Source organism: Phyllopteryx taeniolatus, chromosome 8, assembly GCF_024500385.1.
Source record: "Phyllopteryx taeniolatus isolate TA_2022b chromosome 8, UOR_Ptae_1.2, whole genome shotgun sequence".
In the NCBI taxonomy this organism is placed as follows: Eukaryota; Metazoa; Chordata; class Actinopteri; order Syngnathiformes; family Syngnathidae; genus Phyllopteryx; species Phyllopteryx taeniolatus.
In genome coordinates, this window is record NC_084509.1 from 13359819 (window position 1) to 13382500 (window position 22682).

The following is a 22682-nucleotide window of genomic DNA, read 5'->3' on the forward strand; positions in this document are numbered from 1 at the left end:
CAGATATATACAGTGTGCTGCATAGACAGGTGCAAAGCTACTTAATGGAATTAGGACGCTTCCCTCAATGCCCTGACACGTGTGCTACTTGGCAGTGTCAAAATACTACACTAAACTATACTATATCCAGTTCTTACATAGTTCACTACTCCATACTAGTTTTGATTCCAGAAGGAAAAGGCCCAATCATAGATGTATTGCGTCACCTAGTGTTCAGCAAGTTGAACCACCATCATACAGTACAGTAGATGATTTATTTATAATGATGGAGTTCTCACAACCACAATATGTGATCATTGCCGAGTATGGTGTGCTTAATTTCTCCGTACAAGTTCTCCAAACTCCCAAACAATATCAAAGACATGTAAGTTCACCTCATGGAAGCCCAACCATACACTCACATACATTCAAGTGTGCAACAATTGTATGCTTAACAAAATCAGTGTAAAACCACGCAACAGGGCAGAATAAATTCGCAAAACCATAAATACTGTACAGTAGTCAAATCCATCTGGTGATAATATGCACAGTAATTTTACACTTGTGCAGTACAAGGTACACATTTAGAACACATAATATTGTAAACCATATTTTGTTTGCAAACAATGTATCATTAAGTATGGAGATTTGTCTGCTTTTGGTCACCTATGGAATCGTGGCCAAGGGTAAAAAAAAAAAGGACCAAACTTGCCACTATCACACTATACAAAGGTATTAGGTGTCAAGTGGGTTGAAGCCTAATGCGTGTACACCCTTAGTATCGCCATCTATTAGCATATAAACAAATGTACTCTCATAATTTGGCCCGGTCCAGTCTTTTCTTGGCAGGGTTGGGGTACTGAGGGTTCTCAACAACCCCCTCTCCGAATTTGAGCTCCAAGAAGGCGCGGTGGTTATTCGGGCCATAGGCATTGATGCCAGCGAAGAGCATGGGCATGAGCGGCTGCAGAAAGTGCTCGGGAAACTCCACGTCCTGCTTGTGCTCGGTCCATGTGTCTTTAGTCATGATGCCGTTGCGGGGGTAGAAGGGCCACAGGTCCACGTGCAGGTGGTTGGCCTCGCTGTACTGCACCCTGTAGAAGTCGCCCTCCACCGCGCGTTCCCACACATAGCCGTTGGCGTCCACCAGCGAGCCCGAGTCCAGGTTCTTCAAGTGATCGCAGTTGGGTACGTCCTCCAGGTAGATTCCCAGGTCCACGTCATAATCCCACGGGATGATGTCTTGGTGGCGGACGGCGCCGAGCAATGTCCCGCCTTCGAGCCAATAGCGCACCCCGTAGCTCTCTAGGATGTTAATGACATATTTGGTGGTTTCTCGGAGTGCGCGCAGACAACACGGTGGCGTCCAGCGATCCAGATAGAGGTAGTCCGGCGTGTCGTCCTGCACCGTGCCGAAGCAGCGAGGAGTCTCCTTGCTACAGCCGTGCCACTGCTCCTTCCCTTCCGGCAGCAGGATACGCTTCAGACCGAAGCTCCTCATCAGCTTCCCCGTGGACTCCTTCAGGCGAGTGTCCGCCTTCCACTGGTTGTGAGCTGAGCTGAAGAGGGGACGGTGGTTGGTGGAAAAACACGGGCTCTCCAGGAGCTTTACCTTCCAGCCCCTCAGCGTGGTCTGGATGAAGAGCGAAGGGAAAAGAGGCCGGCCTAACGGCACGGAAAGATTAAATAGATCCTCCGTGTGGATGAGCACCACGGCGTCGCCTTGCAAGGCCGTGCACACGCTACCGCTGCTCCCGGACGCCGCGGTAGAGTAAGTGGCCGTCCACTCGCGGAGGTTCACCCGCAGGTGGAGACACTGCACGGCAGATCGAGCCAGCACGGGCGAAGCTACCAACCTCACTGGACCACCACCCTCGCCTTCCAACTCCTTTATCAGCCTCTCAATCGCTCGAGGCGGCTCCAACTCCACACCGTCCGGCACGAGAAGCACAAACTCCGTCTGCACGTGAAACTCTGGCCTGTGTGCTTGCGGAGGCTGGTCCGGGCTTGGGGAGAGCACTAGGAGTCGAGAGCTGTCAGGGAGCACCAGGGGCGGGTACGGAGGCATGTCAGCCACAACGAGGAAGGGAAGCTCAGGTCTTTGGCTCAGGAACGAATTGGCAACATCCCCGACGTAATTCTCAAAGTTTTCAAACTCCCGGAGGAGCACTGTCACGCGTGGGCTACGATTAATTGACCTCACCCCTGCCACTCCGGGCTCAACTCCAGGGCCGACGAGTCCTGCTATGGCTCCCGCCAGAGCGGAGGCGGGTAAGGCAGCCCTCCTGGTGGACCTGCCGTGTTCCTTCCTCTTCTCCATCATTTGCTGCTGGGCCCGGGACACATAGTAGAGGATGAGGAGGTTGAGGATGATGGCCCCGGTTAACACGCCTTGGCATAAAGTGATCCGCATGGCCACGAGGGACTTCCAGTACTGTTTGAATGTACAACTGCTGTCTTTAGGTTCTCATTGGTGTCACTAAACAGGAGTCCAAGCTGTTAAAGAGACGAAAAGCATGTACTGGGCCTAAATAACAAGGAAAAAAAGGAATGACATGAGCAATATATTATTTCATTTAAGCAACATCTGTAAACACAACAGGAAAATTTGATCAAACAAGATTTCTTAAAACAATTAAACATAGCCAGCTGGGCTCAACATTAACTTTTGCACTTTTGCTGGTGCGACCAACTTTATCAGTTGGTCGCACCAGCATGTGATTTGGTCACACCATTTTTTTGAGGCGGTACAGCATGACCATGGCATACCATAGGTTCGTATGATGTACGGATTGACAGTGACAAAAGATATGATATTCACAAAATATTGTCCTGTGAACAAGAAGTTTCTCCGCAACAAGCAGTGGCAGACAAAACAGGTCAATTAAAAAAAAACTACTTTTATTTCATCATTTGTTTGACTCAGAGGGGCCAGTTCTTTTAGTGAGAGCTTCTAACCTTCTTTCTTCACCTGGGAAAACCACTTAATTGTGACCATTGCCACAACCATATGATTGACATAGTGTACTAGGGCTGCACGATATTGAAAAGAAATAACATTACGATTTTTGTTTTTAAACCTGCGACATAGATTGCAATGTGAAATAAAACAAGATCAGTGCTGATAAAGTTCATTTTCTACGTGATTTAGTTCAAAATTCAGTTTACAACCAAAGGGTTTTGAAGTAACCGCTGCGCATGTCTTGACCTCTGAGGGGCAGTGTGGTGCACCCAATGAGATACACACTCGCAGTAACCAAGAAACAAGTCAGTCAAATATTGTTATTATAACTCGTTTTTCACAGTGTTTGAAGAACATATGCCAGAGAGTATTGTGATATTCCCTGTTTGTATGTGTTTATACAGCGTTTGTGTACCAATATTTATTCTTTTGAGAGCTATACGTGCCACACGTTTCATGCTAATTTTTGTTAGCTTGTCAATGGTGTTTTTCATTCGTGCGCTAGCTTTGAGCTAGCCATTTTTGTGAACAAAAACAAAAACTACATCTGTGATGTACTTGAATGTTTAATAAGTATAATTCTTTTGTTATGTCTGTTGCGTTTTACAGTTAACTTTCACTGGAGTGTCAATAAACAAGCAACATCCACTATTACTCCTTGCTACTGTGATAGCACCTTAGCAACCTGTTGTGATCAGATTAGATCCAAATCAGATCCAGCCCGACCTAATCCCATCCTTATTTTTTTTGGCTAACATCGGGCCCCGTTCCGATCTCAAAGATCATATCGGGACACCCCTAATAAGTTGTCGGGGGATAATTTAAAGCACTGATTCTAAAATTGGTATGTGGGCTCCCTCTAGTGGTACACGAATGACTCAGTCTAAGTACAGTTCCGTTCGGTTGTATTTATATTTTTTAGCACAATACATTTGCATTTAATCTTTAAGCACTTTTAGTTTTAAACTTTTATTTCGGTCAAAGCTATATTTAACTTTAATGTGGAATGAATTTCAATTGAAAAATAATTTCAGCTTTTTAATTTCATATATTTCAGCACATGTTCAAATTCTGTATGTTACATTGTCTTACAATAATATTAAATATACTTTTTTCGGAACAAAACCTCTACCTTGTTTTATATAAACACTCGGGCCTACTACACTTCTGTTGGTCATGATAGTGGTACTTCCCCCCCCCCCCCCCCCGTTTAAACCAGAACCTAACATACCTGTTTGTTATTTATTATTTGAATGTGAGCGGATCAAGCTGGAGTACAAGGGGAAAACCCCCACAAGCATGGGGAGAACTTGCATACTACACACAGTTTGGCACCCTTAAATATTCAGAGCCATTTCTACTGTCTCCCATAGAAAAAAAGAGGGAGACCCAAGAAAGTTGGACACCAAAAGTGAGGATAACACTGCATATATCGTTTTATATTTACCTGTATGAATAAACAACTACAGTATGTTACCGCATTTATGAAATCAATTAACTGCTGTAGATGCACGAAATTTTATATTTCTCCATGCTACAAAGACATTTTGAAATCTAAGTCAAAGTCCATTTGAGTCATCCTCGTATTTAGGAAATTACAGCCAAACTTAAATTATTCACCTGCAGCGAACCAAAAATGATGTTTTTCATCATTTTATCGCGTTTGGCGCGTGAAGTCAGCTGTCAACTTGAATTAAAAAGGACTACGACTAAATTTGCCAGAAGGGCACTGATTAGGTGCATGTTTATTAACAATAATGTATTATACTCACATATATTCCATCGTGACTTGAAGCAGCTTCACATGAGCACTACCCTTGATCCTCCAGCTCTGGCATCTTCGCTCTTTGGACCAGCCTGGCAGGAACGAGGAGGCCAATTTCATTGCATTTTAGACTCATAGTGTACAGATATGGCTAAAACTATTTCAACATGTGTGCGTGGGGTTACGTACGGGAAGTCGAGCCAGACTGTGCCCAGCTGTCCAGTTTTTAGCTTACGCTAACAGGCTACCTTGTTAGCGTCAGAGTCGCGACGCTAACAGCGTAATTGTTTCCGGTTTGCGTAATACAAAATAAAGGTCCAGACAGAAATGAAAACAACCGCTCACGTTGCAAACCGTTGCTCATGCAACTTTGATTAGTGCCAGTAGAGTTGTTTGCTCAAATCATTGTTAAACGCTGGCAAAAATTTCGTGTCTTGATGGGTGTGATTTTTATCCAATATACATTAATTGTGGACATTTAATGTATGTATATTGCTCTAAAACCGGAAGTCAAGTAGCGTGTTACTAATCTAATCACCACCAACAATACAGTCCTTGCTCACAAAATGCCAGGAAACGATCTCCCTTGGCGACGCACTCGTTGTGTATTACTGAAAACATGGCACTATATTTGTCACCTACAGTTGGGTATATCCAGTGGCAAACACAAGGAGGAGGAAACAGATTAGGAACTACCAAAATAAGAGAATTATTCAAACTATTTACATTTTGTATGGCAATAATTCAATCGTTTAGTTTGATTTATATTTAAATGAAGCCACACTATAATAAAATATTGCAAAGTTATTCATTCAGACCAAAAATAAACTTGTGTGACGAATAAATGATTCGAATGTGTTTTATTTTGAAGGTTCTAAAGCGGATGGGTAGTATTTTACCGAAGGTATAGTAATTGTACTCTTTGCATGTGTGAAAAAGAAAGGAGGGTTAGCCTTCAACGAAGTACCGCTGGGTTACAAGGAGGGCACTGGCGCTTCATTATTATTATTGTCGTCGTCCGTATACTTTGCCCGTGTCCGCGTTCTTAACCTGGCGAAGGGTTGAACGGTTAAAATGGAGGCGGACAGATCCGGCGGAGGACCAAACCCGAACTTCGGAGGCGGCAGCGGCGGAGTGGGGCGCAACCCAAACGGGCCCAAAGCAGCACCGGGCCAGTCAGCACCAGTAGCCGCTACTGGAGCTATGGCGGCGGCAGCGGTCGGGGCCATGCCCGGGTCGTCACACCTCCGCGAATCACAGCAGGACGGCGATTCGGGAATGACCCTTCCCGGGATCCTGCACTTCATCCAGTACGAGTGGGGACGCTTCCAGGCCGAGAAATACCGCTGGGAGGCGGAGAGAGACGAACTTCGGGTAAATATTTTCATTGTTTACCCGCTCGCTGCATTTGCAGTGTTAACACTAATTTAACCACGCCACAATATTAAATCCAGATTTTTACGCTGTATTTGGACACTATACAGTACAGCACCCCATACAGTCTATCAGATGACAACATGCTAATAGGCTAACGTTACACTGAGCGGCTGATGCTTCACCATGATTTAGACTATAAAACTGTATATAAAGTATACGCTGTACAGTCTGAAGGTGCACAATCAATCACTGAACCCTGCAAGTCAATAGAGATTAGGTAATAGGTCTAACCTACCAAGTCCTCTTATGAATGGAGGTAGGCTACATATGATGAGTATGGTAACATTTCAAAGAGGAATTGATTTTACACGAGACAAGCAGATCATTTAAAGACGATTCCAGTGGTGTAAGTTTCATTTTCCTGTGACAAATATTAAGGAAGTTATGACTCTTTAAAAGAGGTGAAAATGCACCAATTTCTGGCCAGCGTCCTAATACAAAGTCATTAGGGTTGAGATTTTTGGTGTTGAATCAGAGTTTCAAACTTTCATGACTCTCGTAATCTTTATCCTACTTTCATTGGAAAACTTGCTAAAGAGAGAAACGGGTAATTATAGAAAGTTACAAAATAATGGTGAAAAGACAACGAGTTTGAAGATGGCGGGCAGGTAATGTGTGGTTTAATGTGGCACTCAAACATGCGTAGAAAAACAAATTAAGAGTTAAGAATGAACAAACTCTCCCAAAGCTGTTAAAGTACATCGTGAGAAATGAATATGGCACAGTTAAAAGGCAAATTAGTTGTTGAAATTAGCATTGGAAGTGACGGAAATATGAGCCATTATGGGAGGTCAGAGTAACATCACAAGGCACCTGGACAGCGATGCCTCCAAGAAAGTGTGTCTGCAGATCTACCAGTTTAAAGCAAATGTGTCAGAAGCATAGAAAAATATAGAACGAACTTATGGATTTGAAAAATGGCCTTACTCACCTAAAAGTTTTTGAGCGAGGTTTTGCAATTATAAATTTGAGAAATGTTATCAGGATCTTACACGTGTTCTACGTCATTAGTAGTGTTGTATAGTGGTAAGGGGAAAAACACAAACACAGTTGAAACATGGAAAACAGTGGTTCTATCGCCACTCAAATTACGCGATCAAGAGTGTGGCATGTTGAGTGACCACTTTCGACAGCCAGTCAGCGGCGGATACACACATACCTACACATGAGATGCTAATTTGTGCTATTTCATTTGGGTTGGACAAGTGTGACAATGTAAGTCTGCATTTAAAAATAAAAATTATATATATATAAATATATATATATAAATAAATATATATATATATATATATATATAATTAAATAAAAGCTCCAATCCCAACACACCGATACCACTTTACCAGCCTGCCATAACTTCCAGGCAGGTCAAGTAGGAGCCATATCAGCCGTGTGGATATATTTTAAAGATAAAGATAGATGACAACACTTTGTTAAGACGACTGCAAGTTATTCTCTGTAAAATGATAAACGCCGCTGAGGTGGCGACGGAGGCCACCACATCTTGTGGGGCAGTGGGTTGTCCGGTAAGTATCAGCTGTGCTCTGCGGCATGAAGCCACTGCGTTGCGGCTTGTCGAGAAGGGATGCTGTGATAAACTGTCACTTCAGTTGTCTTGTCCCAGTTTTATTTTATAATTTGTGGTATTCTCCTCAAGAAGCAGTCTTGTATTCATTTAACACCCTTTATTTTGTATTTAACACAAAGAGGTAACATGGCATCCATATTCCTATTTGTATATCCACAAGGCATTATTACAAATCCCACTTATGTTTTAGGCAGGCTGGATGGATGTGTATGAGGCATAGCTTTGCGCAAAACACACCAACATTCAGAAAGGTGCAGAAAAACTACAAAATGTTTGAATGAGAGTTGTCCAATGCTGCTTATAAATATAACATAAACATGTGACAATGCATTGTTACTTAACACTTTTACTCACGCCACTTCTCTGCCCTCCACTCCTATCTACGCGGGTATAAATAGAAGCTTGATAAAATATGGATGAACAATAAAGACGGCGTCGTAAGAATGACCTTCAGACACAGGCCATCATCGCAGTGCCTAACGTGGCCTGTCGTGGAACTTTTAATGACGTGGTTTACAGCAGTTTTCTTGGGTACATTTAGTGCCGTTCTGAGATTACCTTGCCTTCATTTAATCATCCGACGGTAACACGCCTCTGGCTTCGGGGCACTCAACATGCTAGTTAGCGTAGCCCCCATGGCCTTGCGTACATACCAACATGCGTCGACTCACATGCCAGCTGCACGTGATATTAATGCCTTGTAAAATAAGAATCCTCGCTTCTTGTTGTATGTCGGCGCCATCTCTCATGTTATGGTGGCGTGACTTCTCATGGGAAGTTCTTTTTGTGGCCTTGACAGAAAAACCCTGTGCCTTTTTTCATGTGAAAGGCCACCTGTGGTTGTGTGTCTACACTGTCAAGGCAGGAATGAAGCCCCCCCCCCCTTGGGCCAGGTGGGATGTCCCACAGGAGACAGGTGGTAGTGGCCTTGTGCTTCTGTCCCACTGGTACACAAGAAGGCCTTCCCATCATATATCATCTTGTCTTTAATCAAAGATCACTTAACTCGCTTTTTACTTCATTTTAAAAGTGATCATGTTAAGTCAAGTTTAAGTGTAGTATGTAGTCCTTAATCACAAGCATCCAAAAGGCCCACAATTCACACAAATCAACGACACCCCCTGGTCTTGGCCCCCCATTTGGCCAAGAAAAAAAAAACTCCTCCTCAGATCTTGTCCCGTCAGTCGATGCAGAATCCTTATAGCAACAGCCTCATTTCGCTCACTGCCACCTAGCTCCTACTCTGAGCAGGACAAATGGTGGGGTATACACACACTGACACATTTCCACAGATGCGCGTGCACACACAGACGCACACGCCATTGCACCAAATTGCCAATTGCTTCTTCTAACTCTCAAAATTCTCATCTGTAAATTTGATCACACACATACTACATTGAACTACTGAAAATGTGTATTGGCCCAACTCAGGCATCTTAATGTTTTATGTCATTATTTTTTTGTACTAAAACTCCTCATTTGAACTACTGAAAATGTGTATTGGCCCAACTCAGGCATCTTAATGTTTTATGTCATTATTTTTTTGTACTAAAACTCCTCATTTGAGTAACGGGACTGTAAGTAACATTGTGTTTTTAGCATAATTACCAAATACATGAATTTATTACCTCGTAAAATGCAACTAGTGGGAAACAAACTTGCTTGTTGCAAAATAATTCACTCTCGTTAAACTTACATTTGAATGCGTCACAATTCCTAAACTGTCTGACGTTCTTTCGACTCATTGAGGATGCTGGTCAGTGAGGGGGCTCCACTGCAGATTTATTTAGAATTAGTATCTTATGGCTTGCCCTGAGTGCCATGTAAGCAACATGTTTTCACGTCGCTCCTTGTTCTTAACGAGCTTGTTGCAGTGGGCCAATTGGCAGACTGTGTGTGTGTGTGTATCACACACACTAAAGGGGCTTTCCCACCACAAGGACCTTTGCAGAACTTGATGTCAATTATGCACGTTTGAAATTGTTGCTAACCGACAGGCCAAATCTGCGTATGACCGGTTGGGAGCTGAGGCTTCCTCCTCGATCTGTCTGTCCGTCTGTCCATTTTCTGTACTGCTTGTCCTCTTTAGCATTACGAGGAAGCCTGTAATGATACAGTATCGAAACCAAAAATCGCTACTCTAAAGCAGTCATCCCCAACCACCGGTCCGTAGACCGGTACCGGGCCGTGATGCATTTGTTACCGGGCCGCAGAGAAAGAATGACCAATTTATATAATTTCGGTTGTATTGCAATTCGCGTGTCAATGTGTTTTATTTTGAAAATTGACCGGATCTTCTCCTTCTACCTTATTATTGCCTTATTTCATTATTATTGTTATTATTCATGATTATGATTTATTATTTCTTTTAAGGTAATAATAAAAAAAAGGCTTTATTGAAGATACATTTATTTCTTCAGCAAGCCTCTTCCAACTGCCTGACATTTGACTACTTTTCTGGCAACCCCCTAATCCTCCTAACGTGAGTCGAGCAAAGCAGAAGAGCGGCGCAAACGTGACTTGTGCGACTAATGACCCTGAAAGCTCATTTAGGTTGGCAGTATAGGAGCATTTCGGCTACCGGGTTGAGAACAGAGATTGAATTGGCGTAGTCGGCAAGCCCAGACTATTTGCGATAAGTAGGGTACAGAAGAAAACGCAGGCAGAGTCTGCTCTGACAGATTTAATAATAAATTATATACCCCCTGTAAATCTAATAAATATTTTATAAATCAATTATTATTTTTTTTTTAAATTTTATTATAGTTTTTGTATTAATTTATTTACAAAAATATTTATTTATAAAATATTGAATTGTGTGTTGAACCGTAAGTCAGAATCTGAGATAGGAATCGAATCTTAATGTTGATATATCGATACATTACTTAATTGCGAGTAACTGGAGCATATTCCAGCTGACTTTGGGAGGGAGGCAGGATACACCCTAGACTGGTTGCCAGTCAATCGCCTGGCACCCCCTCCTCCAAACACAATACGAAAAATGCGGCAGCCTTGAAATTGTCCCAGATTCAGATTTCAAAATCTTCGTTCGTACATTGCATCCCCAGCTTAAATTAATACGCAAGTCGACTGTCAGTAGACTAAAGGGAACAGTTTTCCTTTTCGTGTGAGATACATTTTCAGTTTTTCTATATAGATAGAAAAGTTTGGTTCTTTTGTTTTGGCTCATGGATGCTCTCTCCGGGATGAGTGGATGAGGAGATGGAGCGTGGCCAGTGGAAGAGGAGATTTGCCCTTGAACCTTTTCTGCTTTTGCCTCCTCTGACTGAACCTTGTTCAGGGCAGTAGCAGCAATGGGTCACGTGGAGGAAATACCACACACAGGAAGGAGAGATCAGGTGGCAGAACGGCTTTGCTTGCATCACGGCTCCTTTGTACTTAAATCTTTTGTTTAGGCTCTGTGAAATGACTCCCAGAGGGCAAAGACATCATAGTATTTATACCTCAGTGCTGGCTCACCTGAAAAGTCCCAGTGAATATCTTCTTTTGGAAATGTGTTGATCACCTTTACTATATTTCCGGCCCTCATTTTAACTATCAATGCTTGGTTTCTTCTTGCTGATGAATAAATCACCAATTATGAACTGGCAAGGGTCTCACACATGCAAGAACAGGCACGTCCCAATCTGAACCTAAATCTGGGCAGAGGCGTGGAAGGAAAGAACAGGATAACGTCTTTTCATTGCCATATCATTACATTCCATAATGACTGAAACATTTTGCAATTTCCTGGAACTATGATTGTTAAACTATATTGACAAAGAATGACATGGTTCTATTCGGGTAATGTCATCTGATATCGTTTCTACCTTTTGCCAGCCTTGCTACTACCTTAACATGAGTTAAGGTGTCAAGTTCTGACCACTTTTGAGTCCTTTAAAGGGTGCAGTGTCACCTTGAAGCAGTGTGTGTGCAAGCGCTGGCTTGTTTCTGTGTATGAGTTGGTCTCAAAGCCTTATTAATTCCACTGTGGAACTTACTGTGCCAAGTCAATTTGTTTGGCAAAAATGATTGTGAGTCCACCTTTATTGGAGCAAGCGTGTGTTTTAATATATTTTTGAACCTTGTTTCATTTCAGCCATCCATTTTTCTCGAGCATTCTTGTCCTCATTAGGGTCGTTGGGTGAGCTCGAATCTATCCCAGTCGACTTTGGGAGAGAGGCAGGGCACACCCTGGGCTAGTTGCCTGCCTATTACAGAACTCATATAGACAAACAATCCTTCACGCTTATTAACTAAGTACAAGTACTTACATTTGAGTATTCGCTGACACAGAGTACAGATGCTTGATAATGCCATTAGTTCTAACAATTGTGATGAAAATGTGTTTTATTTTAACCAAATGGTGTTCAAAAACACGAAACGCAAACTCTTGAAAATTCACTTCATTTTTAGAGAAACAGCTTTTCGTTAGTGACATTTTAACATTCAACTGGATTTCACTTCCCTGTAAATGTAGCATGTAACACAAGGTATATCAGTTATTTGTCTCAGTTTAAACACGTGGGGCACTATGTAAAAGGAGTATGTGAAGTAGATAAGAGATGAAGAAAAACGTCGAGTCTGGTGTATATACCCAGTAGGAGTATGGATGCTATGTTACCTCCAGTGTGTTAACTACAAAATCAAGTGAGTAAAAATAAATGCAAGGCTGCTTCTTCAGAATGCTACAGGTTAAAAAAATAAAACTTAAGTGATCCTTTATTAAACCATCGCCTACTTCTCTTTACTCGATGTGCCATGATGCAGCTTTGTGACCGTAGTGGAATTGGCTCAGGCGGAACTAGGGTTGGGCATCGAGAATCGAGAACCGAGTGGAACCGGGACTAACGTTCCAGTTCTCCCGGAACCGTTCAAATTTAAAAAATTATGTTCCCGGTTTTGATGCTAGTCCTCCAGCCCCAAATAAGAAGTGGCAAAAACCAACGAAGAAGTGGCAAAAACCAACAAAGAACGTTCATGAAGACGTACTTGTTCCCAACGGCGGCGGTGAACAAGTCTGTCTTAAAACTTAGTTTAAAATGAATGACCAGTCGCCTCAGTCCAACACCTGCAATAAGATTATATTGTGCAAGGGAGGCTTTCACGATGTGTAGCGTCTGACGCCTGCCGAGCCTCACCCTACACTGCGCGGAGCTTCAGTGAAGTCAACTCCTGAGTGAATTGGGTGAGTGAAACAATAAAATACATCTACATCTATCAACATTGAGACAACTAACAAGGTGAACGGTTGGTTGCACTTTTGCATTGATGTTTTTTACCGTTTATTTTAGTCTTCAAACCAACATAAGAGCCGATGACAGAAAAAAGCTTAACATTAAGCTAAACCTCACGGTAGCAACTTTACATGACAAAGAACTGGAACAAAATTCACATAAACATCTCACAGTATCACAAACACTAAACTTGTGCCTCATCGGTGGGTAAGGAACGGAATCAGCGTTTTGTAGCGTTTGGTTTCATGCATTAAAAAAACAAAAGTGCCTCATCGGTGGGTAAGGAACGGAATCAGCGTTTTGTAGCATTTGGTTTCATGCATTAAAAAAACAAACAAAAAAATAACACCGGTGCCGTGAGAAGTTACTTTTTGTGCCAAACTTCTGAGTTCTGGTGCGTACCCTTCAAAATAAATGGCTACAAGCTTAAATAAATGGCTACAAGCTTAAAACAATGCTATATTTAACGTTTAGCTGAAACATTAATTAAGAAATATTAAGTAAATTGGGTTGGTTCCACACACATTGCCTTTTAGTTCATAGGTTTGATATTGAGACTGGTAATAAAGAACCCCAAGTCAAATGTTCATTTTTGTCTATGGTGCGGGCTGGTATGAAAATGGATGTTCATAATTTGGACACCCTTTATTTAAAACATGAAAACTTTTTTGACCCAGCCCCCTAAAAGAATCGGAATCGAGACTCGTTTGGAACCGTAATCGAAATAAGGAACCGGAATCGGGACTAGAATCGCTCAAATTAAAACAATGCCCAACCCTAGGCGGAACTGAGCCGTGCTGAGTGGAGTGGGTGGCTGGCGGAGCTCGAAACTTGTAGCGCGCTCTCTCTCTCTTTCTCTCTTTATATATATATATATATATATATATATATATATATTTATATATATAAGAGAGAGAGAGAGCGCGCTACAAGTATGTGTGTGTGTGTATATATATATATATATGTGTATACGTATATATGTATACGTATATATGTGTATATATATATATATATATGTATGTATATGTATGGATATATGTGTATATATATATATATATATATATATATGTATATGTATATATATATATATATATGTATATATATATGTATATGTATATATATATATGTATATATATATATATATATGTATATATATATGTATATATATATATATATACATATATATATATATACATATACATATATATATATATACATATACATATATATATATATACGTATATATATATATATGTATATATATATATATGTATATATATATATATATATGTATATATATATGTATATATATATATATATATATATATATATATGTATTGGATCCAGCTAGAGACTCCTTACAGTGGAAATTTTTTTCAAGGACCCCCTCAAAATTCTAACACCAATTGAATATCTCTTTTTTGAGAAAAAAAACCAACCTTGCTGAACATGAAAATCATAGCTGAAATAATATAAATAATAAGTTGCTGTTTCCCCCTTTGTTTTATTGCAAAGCAATACAAGTACATCAGGAAAATCTTTATATTTAATGACCATAATTAATTTTTCGGGCGTGGCTAAAAACTAGCCTTGAGTCCCCTCCTCCACTATATAAACACTAGACTATACACCAATTTTATCGGGCTGATCGGTATCGGCCGATATTTAGCATTTAATGCTGATCGGCTTAAATGTCATAATTCGCCGTTGATCGGCTCCGTAAAAGACATTTACTCCACGTCACCGCGTGCACAGTATATTTGAATCCAAAAATCCTGATCGTTTAAAGCCTAACAGTAACGTGACCGTAAAGGATGTGAATTTTAGGTTATATCCCCCAGCCCTCATGCCAGCTCACGCTGTGCGAATCAAGCCTCACTCCTCGAGAGCCCGAACTCATTTACTGTCTTTGACATACGTGGACGTCATTTGGAATCCGCCATTGATGTTGAAAGGTGTGGGAGGGTCTGACGCTGCTCGTTCGTCTGTCAGTAAATGAACAGGTCATTTAAATAGACACATTCCTCCATCTTATGATCGGTTATCGTTTTTTTCAACTCTCTGATTGGCCAACTCTCTTTGGTGGAAGCCAAAGCCAAATATTAATACTTCATATTAAAATATTAGTTTTATATAAAATACTAGTTATTTTTTAATCAGGAGTCTTTCTGGTGGTGTGTGTCTGTTTTGGCTGAGACGCAAGTGTTCAATTTTCCAATACTACGCACCACCAACATAAAATGTTCCTGACTAAATATTCAGACTGTTCCTGAGAGGTGATGATAGGAGGTTAGCATCTCTGTGGTTGTCTTAGACCATTAATTTCTTTCCCACATCTGTGTTCTTGTTAGTTTGCTGTTGACGTTTTCCCATGTTGCACTGATGGCAGTTTATACGTTTCCATCACTGTTGTAAATACAAAGCACGCCATAGTGTATGTGTAAACGTCACTTTTGGAAGCATAGTTTCTCAAAGTTAGCTGAAGGTAGTAGAGGTGTTTGTTTGGTTGACTGAATTTTAGTTCTGTTGTACATTTTCCAGCAAAATATATTTAACCTTTGATGCATTACACCGTTAAGGACTTGCACATTGTACAGTATTCCATCTATTCCAACAATCCTTTCTTTTATTGTTTGACATGTTGAGTCCGTAACCACTTCAGCGAATTGGATGGAGAAAGAGAAAAGCGCATGCCATTTCAGTCTGGTCAGTGTTTCATGCCCCCCGCCCCCCCTTGCGCAGCTGCGCACTGAGGGCTCGGTGAGGACAAGTTTAAAAATAAAAGCCATCTTCCACAACCCTCTACTTAACATGTACTCCACTGAGTTCCCATAAGACTTGTTTACCACCCATGTCATCTTTTTGTGTTCGTTCACAGCCTCTACTCAGTTGTCAAATAGGACTACATTACGTTCACTTCAACATAATTGGCACAGTGCTTATTTATTCATTTCTTTACAGCTACAACTCATGGTTCCTATAGCTATAAATAGATATGCCATACATTATTTAGGTGTTGCCTTACAATCTCTTGAGATCCTAAAACAATAATAGTTAAAATTGAAAAAAATTGTCTCGGGCAAAGTTAATGCTGTAGGATTTCAGTGATTTGATGCACACTATTAAAAGGGTATCCTATCATATGAGGTTTCACACATTTAAAATTCATATTGTTTCTCAAACATTATAGTCTGTTGAGCAAAGCTCTTTGATTGACTCAGTTTGCTCATGAATTTACTACAAATACTTCTGTGACAAATTGACTGGCAAGTGTTTCCTGCAATAAGTGACTACCTGAGGATTTTGTTGAACATTGGTGGTGTGTTAAAGGAGTACTTTTTTGTAAATGAAGTTCTCCGCAGGATATTTTAAGTTTGAGAAACAGTTCTGCACCACTGCAAATAACATCCACAATAATAAAAATACAATGGTGCCTTGATTTAAGGGTATAATTCGTTCTGTGACCATGCTTTTAAATCAACTTTACCTGTTGAAATTCATGCAAATGCCTTTAATCTGTTCCAGACACCCCAAAAACCAAATTTCTTTTTTACCACAGTTTGAATAAAATAAAATGTTCTAAAATCTAAATATAAAAAAGATGATGCTAAGAAATAGTGGTTTTATAAAGTGTACGTGGAAAGACAGAGGCACACGTGCACGCACACACAACACAGTAGTACATTCGTGTGTTGTGCCTTTATGAAATGGCGTGGCCTGTAGAGTACCTTGTAGCTCTCCTCTTGCTAAGTATACGTTGTGTGAGAGAAACCACAAGTGAGTTTTCTGCGTTGATGTTAGGAAGCATAGTTTGTAAAACCCAAGCAATATTTGTGCACATAACTTGTTTGTAATCAAATTTGTTAGTGAACCAAGGTTCCACAAATAGGTTCTTCTTTAATGGCTCCATTTTTCACTTCACTGGAGCTATGGAGAGCCTGAAGGTCACTCGTAACTCAAGTCATTGCTGGCACGGCAAAAAATCTTATATATAATGCTTATTATAATGCTAAAATGGACTTAGGTTTGTGTAACATTATGCTACAGGTGCCAGAATCACTTCATGTGTTCCTGTATATTCTTAGGCTCAGGTAGCATTCCTTCAAGGTGAGCGGAAAGGACAGGAGAATATGAAACAGGACCTAGTAAGACGGATTAAAATGTTGGAATACGCCCTCAAACAAGAAAGGTAAGATGTGGAAGTCCAAATACACCATATTTTACCCTAATCCAGTAGAGGGCGATTATATTTATTCTTACCAATGATTCTCATGTAATGGGGGCCTCTTGTGGTCATCTGTATCTGTGCAGGGCCAAACACCAGAAGCTGAAGACAGGAAATGACCTGAGTCCTGGCGACAAGAAACCAGAGATGGAAGCAGAGCCAAGTATGTTTGCATTCTTATCTCCTGGGCTATTTTTAAATCATCCTCTGTATCTTTTGTTGCATCCTCTATTGCTGCTACAATGGTTTTAATGTTCTTTCAAACCCCGCCTTAGTACTTATTTAGTCAACCAATCTCACGCTCTACAGTTTCCAATGGCCCAGCTGAGTCAGATTCAGAGCCAGCCAATCAGATGTCGTGGAAAGAGGGGCGTCAGCTACTACGCAAGTAAGTCTTATGTTATCAGACCGTCGCATCTCGTTAATGTCAGCTGTCCTTCTGCTATTGTGTAGTAAATGCTGAAAACAAGCACTCTCATTACATCCTTTACGGTGGTGGTGTTTGGTTAGTCACACTGGGGGCCAAATTTTTTTGTAGAAGTAGTCATGTTCATAATTAAAAGAAAATTTCACCACTGACAGCGTTTGCTGCATCACGCCACCCATGCCCTACCCATTTAAGTGTCCCTGTAAAGCGGTATGAAGCCAAGTTCAAACTAAAACACAAAACTCAAAAACTAATGCTAACTTACCGACAATGACAGCACCGAGCTGTGAATGACAAGCACAGTGTGTTTTTAATGTGCTTGTGCTGTGGTGATGAATCCAGAATAGAAATGGGGCGGCACCATCGACTCACACCATTGCAAGCCGGTTGCCCCAGTTAAGTTTACCAAATGTGTTTCATCCAAGCCCTTGAATATTTCCTTGTGTAAGGACACATAAAACATGCCACAACACACTTGAAATGTATTCTTGTTACCCAAAGGCAGGGTTGATAGAAATCTTGATTTATAGAAGTCTGATTTATATAAAAAATAAATAAATAAATAAATAAAAAGAAAGTTTAAATCAGATTTGCTGTTACATTTAAATCCATTCATCTGTTTTATATACCTTATTGGGGTCTCGGGTGGGCTGGAGCCTATCCCAGCTGACTATGGGCAAAAGCCGGGGGGAGCACCCTGGAATGGTCGCCAGCCAATTACAGTTTTTTTCCCCCAATGTATCATCTTTTTTTAATCTGTTCAATTTTTTTTTAAAGTTTATTCCATAATGGAATTCTTATCCAGTTGTATATAAACATATCAGTAAGTTATAATACAACCGCAACATGTAATCCTGATCATGAAAATCACATGCTCCTTGCCACTCTGTACGAGATTGGGAAGCACACTTGTTATTTTACAGTGGTAGATTCATGATAGACAGTGCATCGATATCACAAGCATTAGAATTAGGGATGTGGTATCCATACAAAAAAACTATTTTCCAATACTACGCACCAATACATCACAAGCCTTAACCTTACTGGTAGGACCCATCTCATCCATGTGCGTGGGGGGATACTTTGAGGACACGGATGACAACACTTATGTGACTGCAATTTATGCTCTGCAAAATGGATGATGAACTCTCCGCCAATTGCAATTGAGTTAATAAGTAAAAAAGGTTATACACCAAAGTTTTGTATTTGTGAAGGAAGCATAAGGCAAGTTCAAGAGAAGTCAAACAATATTTGATTAAATGAAACTTATTTACACTACAATTGCAAGATGTCATGTCATGATCAACTATCAGTACTCTGTACTGGTGAGTACTCAAATGTTAATTATGCGTTTGTACTAGGTCTGAAAAAAAAGTGGTATCGGTGCATCCTTGATTAGAATACTGATTTGGCGCCTCTTATGATAAGGAACGGATAATCACTTTTGAGTAACATTATTACATGTAAAGGTGAGTATTTTATCGAGTATTAACAATTGAAACGGGTGAACATATGCAGGTAGTGTTATCAAATGGAATGTTTTTTGATTGATTTGAAAACCCCACAATACTTGGTAAATTAATTATTTAGATTATTTAATGATGATTATTCGCCTCGAAAGCACATTCAAATAACATTTCTCCAAATTTCTAGTTCTGTATTGAATTAAATAATTTTTATTAGGCTTGATTTGAACCATGATTTTTAAGCTCGCTTGACCTTGATTTGCAGTTTGAGCAGAAACCATGAAAGTGGGGTCCCACGACCTTTCTGACTTTTCGGGGCTTGTTGTGGCCAAGCGTTCATAGCAAAGTTGGATTTTGATCCTTGATATAATTCATGATTTAAATCAAACTACCCTGGTTTCAGGGGTTAAAAACCAAACTGGCCCATTTTAGTTCCAAGTGCAGAAGGCTTCATTGGTGCGAATGTGGCTTGAGATGAGCAAAGAAATTTCAACTACCGTTGTTAAATATTTCAAATAATAATGATGATAAAAAGCCTTACCATTTACCCTTCTGGAAATTCAGGCTGGCAACATATTTCGAAGCAGCACGAGCAACACGTAAACACAATCTGATGGACTATATGGACTTTAAAGGTGACATCATAGACAGTAAGACAAGTGAAAATGATGTCATATAATCACATCAAAAGATCCAATCAGATTGCCCATACTGGAGCTATTGCTCATTAACGGGTCAACTTTGACAACAGGTGTATGTCTATCTGCTGTGATATATTAACCATTAATTTTCTGAGTTGCTGACACGTATCTGTTACCTCCAAACATAGGTATCTTGAGGAAGTCGGCTACTCGGACACCATACTAGACATGCGTTCAAAGCGAGTACGCTCCCTGCTCGGACGGACCAGCCCCGAGGCCAACGGGCCTCCGCCGCCCGAATCCTCCCCACAGCTTGAGGCCCGGGCGGGTGGAGATTCCTTGTTGGTCAGACAGATAGAAGAGCAAATTAAGAGGTGAGACTAAAGAGGAAAGTAGAATATGTTTACCAATACAAATCTCATTAGATTATGCAGGTACACCAAGTGAAATGTCCAGTCAGTGTCATATAGAGAAATGAACTGATTTATCAATTTGTAGGAATGCAGGCAAAGAAAGCTCAAAGGAACGTCTCGGCGGCTCGGTGCTCGATAAGATTCCCTTCCTGCACGGATGCGAGGACGATGATGAAGACAGCGACGAGGAAGATGACTTCCAAGGCATGGCGACAGACTGCATCGACGGCCCTCGCAAGAGCAAAAAGTCTCGAGTAAAGGTACAATTTTGCATTTGATTCGGAAGGAAAGTCATACTCAAAATAAGCAAACCATAGCGATGCATACATCGAATTCCAATCAAAATAATTAACACGACATACAGTATAATGATTAATTTTACATTTCCAAGAGAGAGTGGGAAGAAGGAAAAACACATTTGATCTCACACATTAATAATTGGCAACTAGTATGTGTCCTATACATTCAAAATAATGACATTATATAAAATCTGTACTTTATTTTTTTTATTCTGACAACAAAACATCAATTAAAAGCTGCAAATGTTGGTAATGAATCAAGAGTATATATACAGGTGGGTCTAAAAACATAGAATATCATTGAAACATTTTTTTATATAATAAAATTAAAAAAGCGAAACTTAATACAAATTCATTAAATACTGAAATATACTTTCCAGAAGGCCAATTCCTTCCTAATTTCTATATTAAAAATAATTTTTGATTGATTCTTATGTAATGTAATTTCTGGAGATGGTGAATTTGGGTTATTTTGTTAGCTGTAAGCTCTAATATTTGATTTGTTTAATTATGAAAAATAAAATCATGAAATATTCCATTCAGTGTGTAGTGAATCTACTCTCTTTTTGAATTATACTACTTAAATACATTTTCCACAGTATTCAAATTTATTGAGATACACCTGTAGTGTAACATGAGTCACCAAAATGCTGCATATTTGTTACAATCGTCACTGTTAGGTGGAATCCTATCCTCACATCTCCAAAACCAATACTTTTCAGGAAATCAAATCAATATCATCTCTCTTGAGTTACTAAACATTGCATTGTTCAAGTAAATATTAGATCTTCTATTGCAATCACGTACTGTTGTGAACCAGCATCAACACACCACCTCCCCATAACCATGTTAGGTGGTAATTTAATGAGCTAAAAAAAGACTAATTTATTACGCTGTCATTGATTAGAATGTTAGAGATGGTGGCCGTGCCAGTCGTGCCCATCAAAATCTGCGCTCATACCGAGGCCCGACAAGAGAAAAGCTTTTAATACTTAACAAACGCAAACGACTGTGGTTACGTCATCTTCCCAAGCTCTTTTTCAAAGGTCTAAGAGCCTTGACTAATTCAATAAAATAAAAAAAATAAAAACAGTGTAATTGGCGGAAACCAATCTGCAGACAAACTTACCTTTGTGGCTGACAGGCTTCTTTCTACAATGAAGCATTACAGCTATCGATTTTTTTTAACAAAAAAAAAAAGGCCTGCTCAAATGTATCTAACCTATTTTTACTTGTTTTTGTCTATAAACATCCCGACATAATGCAGCGGAATCAAGAAGAGGTGGGGTTATATGACACTTCTTATATAGTTGAAATATGAGAATGAATAGATTTGCTCTAAAGCTATTTTCAGCACTTTGTTAACTTTGGTTAATAACTAGTATAAATAACAGACCACTTGGGGACTGACCATTAATATCAATTTTTTAAAAATGTTATTGACCATATTTGGACAAACGAGGTTTCTGCCCAACAGTGTTGAAAGTATGTTTTACATATAAAATGTATTCAGGCTACATTACAAAGTACTATTGTAACCAAAATAAACAAACCGTAAACACCATTTGAACATCTTATTATATTTAATCATATGTCATATTTTTATGAATCCTTTTCCTTCCATGTCCAGATGGGTTCAGAGCCCATGACTACAGACCTGGACCCGGAAGATGAGGAGGACGAGGACGACTCGGAAGACGCCCTCAGTGAATTTGACTTTCTAGGCTCCGGGGAGGATGGGGAGGGGGCGGGAGAGGCCAGGATCTCTGGGGACGGACGGGAGTTAGGTACGCAGCTACCATAGCAACCATAACTTGCAACATCCCTGCCACCGTTTGTATCTGTCTTTTCTGACTCCCCCTGCTGCACTTCCCTACACACTCCCATTTTTTTGGAGTTTTTTTCTCATTGTCGCAGCATCTCTTGTCAATAAAACCAACCTCTTTCCCAACTGCTTGTCTCTTCGTCTCTGTGACTCCTTGCACTGTTGTCGCTGTCATCTGTCTATAGATGTGCTCTCTCTATCTCAATCTCTCTCTCTCTCCTCTCGCTCCCTTTCCCGGGTCGTTTCCTCATGAGTATCATGATGTACAAGTATCATGCATGCAGCCTTTACATGTTCATATTGTCTCTCACACAATCTGTATGTAAAAGAATGAAGTCTTTTTGTCTATATTTGGCCTTCATCATCATCCTCCATCTCTCAGCATGACTGGATGTGTTGTGTCTCTTTCTTGTCAACGGGT

At 40.3% G+C, this 22682-nt stretch overlaps 2 protein-coding genes across 4 annotated transcripts in view; one reads left to right on the forward strand and one right to left on the reverse strand.

Annotated features, from left to right (window-relative positions):
• Nucleotides 1-235: 235 nt before the first annotated feature.
• On the reverse strand, nt 236-5467 carry fkrp (fukutin related protein). Of its 2 annotated transcripts, none has more exons than XM_061782839.1 (3): nt 4896-5467; nt 4714-4798; nt 236-2475 (listed from the first exon to the last, which is right to left on the reverse strand). In XM_061782839.1, the coding sequence occupies exon 3, from the start codon at nt 2390-2392 to the stop codon at nt 794-796; it is 1599 nt and encodes a 532-aa protein (XP_061638823.1). In that variant the 5' UTR covers nt 2393-2475; nt 4714-4798; nt 4896-5467; the 3' UTR covers nt 236-793. The 2 variants fall into 2 exon arrangements, with proteins under 2 accessions (XP_061638823.1, XP_061638822.1); XM_061782838.1 differs by having other exon boundaries at nt 236-2506.
• Nucleotides 5468-5631: 164 nt separating this feature from the next.
• strn4 (striatin, calmodulin binding protein 4) overlaps nt 5632-22682 on the forward strand; it is a 29573-nt gene continuing 12522 nt past the window's right edge. For both annotated transcript variants that reach the window (XM_061782836.1, XM_061782835.1), the window contains exons 1-7: nt 5632-6080; nt 17051-17154; nt 17277-17353; nt 17500-17578; nt 19913-20098; nt 20223-20397; nt 22067-22223. In XM_061782836.1, coding sequence (XP_061638820.1) covers nt 5781-6080; nt 17051-17154; nt 17277-17353; nt 17500-17578; nt 19913-20098; nt 20223-20397; nt 22067-22223 — 1078 coding nt within the window. In that variant the 5' untranslated portion in view covers nt 5632-5780. The remainder of the gene's footprint in view (nt 6081-17050; nt 17155-17276; nt 17354-17499; nt 17579-19912; nt 20099-20222; nt 20398-22066; nt 22224-22682) is intronic.

Coding starts and splice junctions, on each gene's coding strand:
- fkrp (XM_061782839.1), bottom strand. CDS start 2,392: ATGCGGATCACTTTATGCCAAGGCGTGTTAACCGGGGCCATCATCCTC.